Raw genomic sequence first — 2,322 nt, 5'->3', positions numbered from 1 at the left:
TCGGTGGTGGGGTCCATGTTTCAAGGCTGCAGGCCCTCAACACCTTGTGCTGATTACAACTACTGTCCTAGAACATAGCTGAGGGCCTTTGCAAGCTTGATCTCCTGAAGATTAAGGGCAAAACTCCACAACTGATGAGTTGTGAACTAGTCACAGCAATAGGTCTAGAAAAATAAGTTAGCGAACAAATAGTTAAAACATTTTAGTTTACCAGGTATCGTAATCATCATCATAGGAATGAGGGGACAGATTCACTACAGAAGCACCATAACAGAACACACCAGGGCATCTGTCAAAGCCACTGTTGTCATCTTCTAGCAGCTTCAATCATCTTTGATGATTTATTAATGAAATACAGCTCTACATACTTTCTCTTTCTTTCAGATTGTTAACACACTCAGAGCTTGCACCTTTGAGAGCCTCCCTTGTTCCCATGGAACACTGCATAACCCGTTTCTTCCATGAGTGCGATGGAGACCAAGACAAACTCATTGCTTTGAAGGAATGGTGCCACTGCTTTGGGATTAAGGAAGGTAAACCTAAAAGAACAGGCAGATGTACAGGACAAAATGTTCCTATCAAGACTAGGCACATTCTCAGACCACAACATACAGGAAAGAAATTGTAGCCAGAAGCTCATGGCTACTGTGCACAGAGGCAAACAGAACATAAATGGCCAGACTGCAAAAGGTCCAAGGTTCTGACTTGTTTTATAAAGATATGAAAAAGTAATTTTTTCCATGAGGAAAAATCTGGGAGGTAGTTTGTACTAAGTATGAATTCATTCCTGTGTGGTGTCTGAGCCTATATGTTCTGCATGTCTGTCTCTCAGGAAACACTGTTTTATCCTTCAGTGCCAAAGAAAAGGCAAAGCAAGCCTGTACTTTTAAATTAGTGGTCAAAGCATATTGACTTAAAAGGCATTTAAAGATCTCAAACCAAGTAGGGAAAACAACAGAAATCTCTCACTGATCAAGTAACTATGCTCACCTCTAGATTACCATATACAACACAAACGCTGTCAATCACACTGTAGTTGTGGGCCAAACCGTCTATTTTACCCAATCTGCCAGATGCAATACATGGTCAGATGGTGCCCACCAGACTGCATGCATCAGGAGGCTTAGGCAGAGGCAAGGACAGCTTCTGCATCCTAAATGGACTAGCTAGGTATATGTTTGGTTCAGCTCAACCCACACTGAGACTTCTCTAGGTACTACTGTGCTGGTGATGTCTCTATAATTAGGCAGCAGCTGAACAGAAGCTGTCACGATAGCAATTTGAGATTTACATGACTACGTTAAACCTAAGGCATTCTTTTGCAATCTACCTTCTGATCTAAACCTGAGTGACAGCTGAACAGTACTGCCAGTCATTAAGCAAGGGTAGCAGTAGCACAGGTTATTCTAGAACAGTTATGTGACAGAGGCGCTTGGCCAAGCATGTGGACTGAAGAAATGTGTTCAAAATCCTACTAGCATCTCCCTAATTTTAAGTGGAGGTTGATTCTGGTCAGACGTCAGACATGCAGAGACTTCACTCTTCCCAGAATTTTTCCAGCTCTTCCAATGACACTTTACCAGTCACAAACCATGTGGGGAAGTAAGCTGCAAAGAGTTATCATAATACACATGTACTGCTGCCAATGATTGTTCCTCCAAAAAGGGTTTAGGGTCTGTCATTTGTGAAGATGGGGTGGAAGGGTTTCTTGGCTCACAAACAGATCAAGGAGACCTAACACTAGAAACAAGAAAGCACCTATCGAGAAGGGTCTAAATGAACGGCGTCTGAATATGATAGCAGCAACCATACTTGTTTTTTTGTTAGGAATAGCGTCTCCTTATATGAGCCCTCTGAAACTTTAGTGTATCACTTCCTCGGTAGTGATACGGAATAAAAATGTCTCTTTGGCATAAATTATTAATAATATTTTCTTCTTCTTTGTTACAGAAGACATAAATGAAAATCTCTTGTTCTGAGCCTGGCTGAACAGAATCCCAGTGCTGCCCTAAAACTGCTGAAATACGTGAATCCCATTTATTTCTGTAATTAACAGCTTCATAGTTTTCAAGGCAAAGATGGCATAAGGTTCACTGCATTCTTATCAAACACCACAAATGCAGAAAACTTCTACATTCATTAACAGCAAAAAAATGTATGTACTCCAAATGGTCCATAGCTAAACAACCAGTGTTTTACCTGGTTACATCAGGATACGTTCCTAGCATGTATCCATGATATCTCTGAACCAGTAAGTAGTACTAACCTGATGACCGAGCTGTTCACGGCACTCTTCAGTAGAATTATAGGAGGTGGATTTTA

At 41.1% G+C, this 2,322-nt stretch overlaps 1 protein-coding gene across 1 annotated transcript in view; it reads left to right on the top strand.

Annotated features, from left to right (window-relative positions):
- The window catches only part of LOC104623659 (SPARC-like protein 1), an 11,117-nt gene extending 9,138 nt beyond the window's left edge, over positions 1 to 1,979 (top strand). Inside the window, exons 9-10 of the mRNA XM_010290811.1 lie at positions 385 to 533; positions 1,951 to 1,979. Coding sequence (XP_010289113.1) covers positions 385 to 533; positions 1,951 to 1,979 — 178 coding nt within the window. The remainder of the gene's footprint in view (positions 1 to 384; positions 534 to 1,950) is intronic.
- Positions 1,980 to 2,322: the final 343 nt, after the last annotated feature.

The sequence above is a fragment of the Phaethon lepturus genome, unplaced genomic scaffold (assembly GCF_000687285.1).
Source record: "Phaethon lepturus isolate BGI_N335 unplaced genomic scaffold, ASM68728v1 scaffold11667, whole genome shotgun sequence".
Classification (NCBI taxonomy): Eukaryota; Metazoa; Chordata; class Aves; order Phaethontiformes; family Phaethontidae; genus Phaethon; species Phaethon lepturus.
The sequence above is the reverse complement of the archived record's forward strand: the minus strand, read 5'-3'. Positions and strand labels throughout refer to the sequence as shown.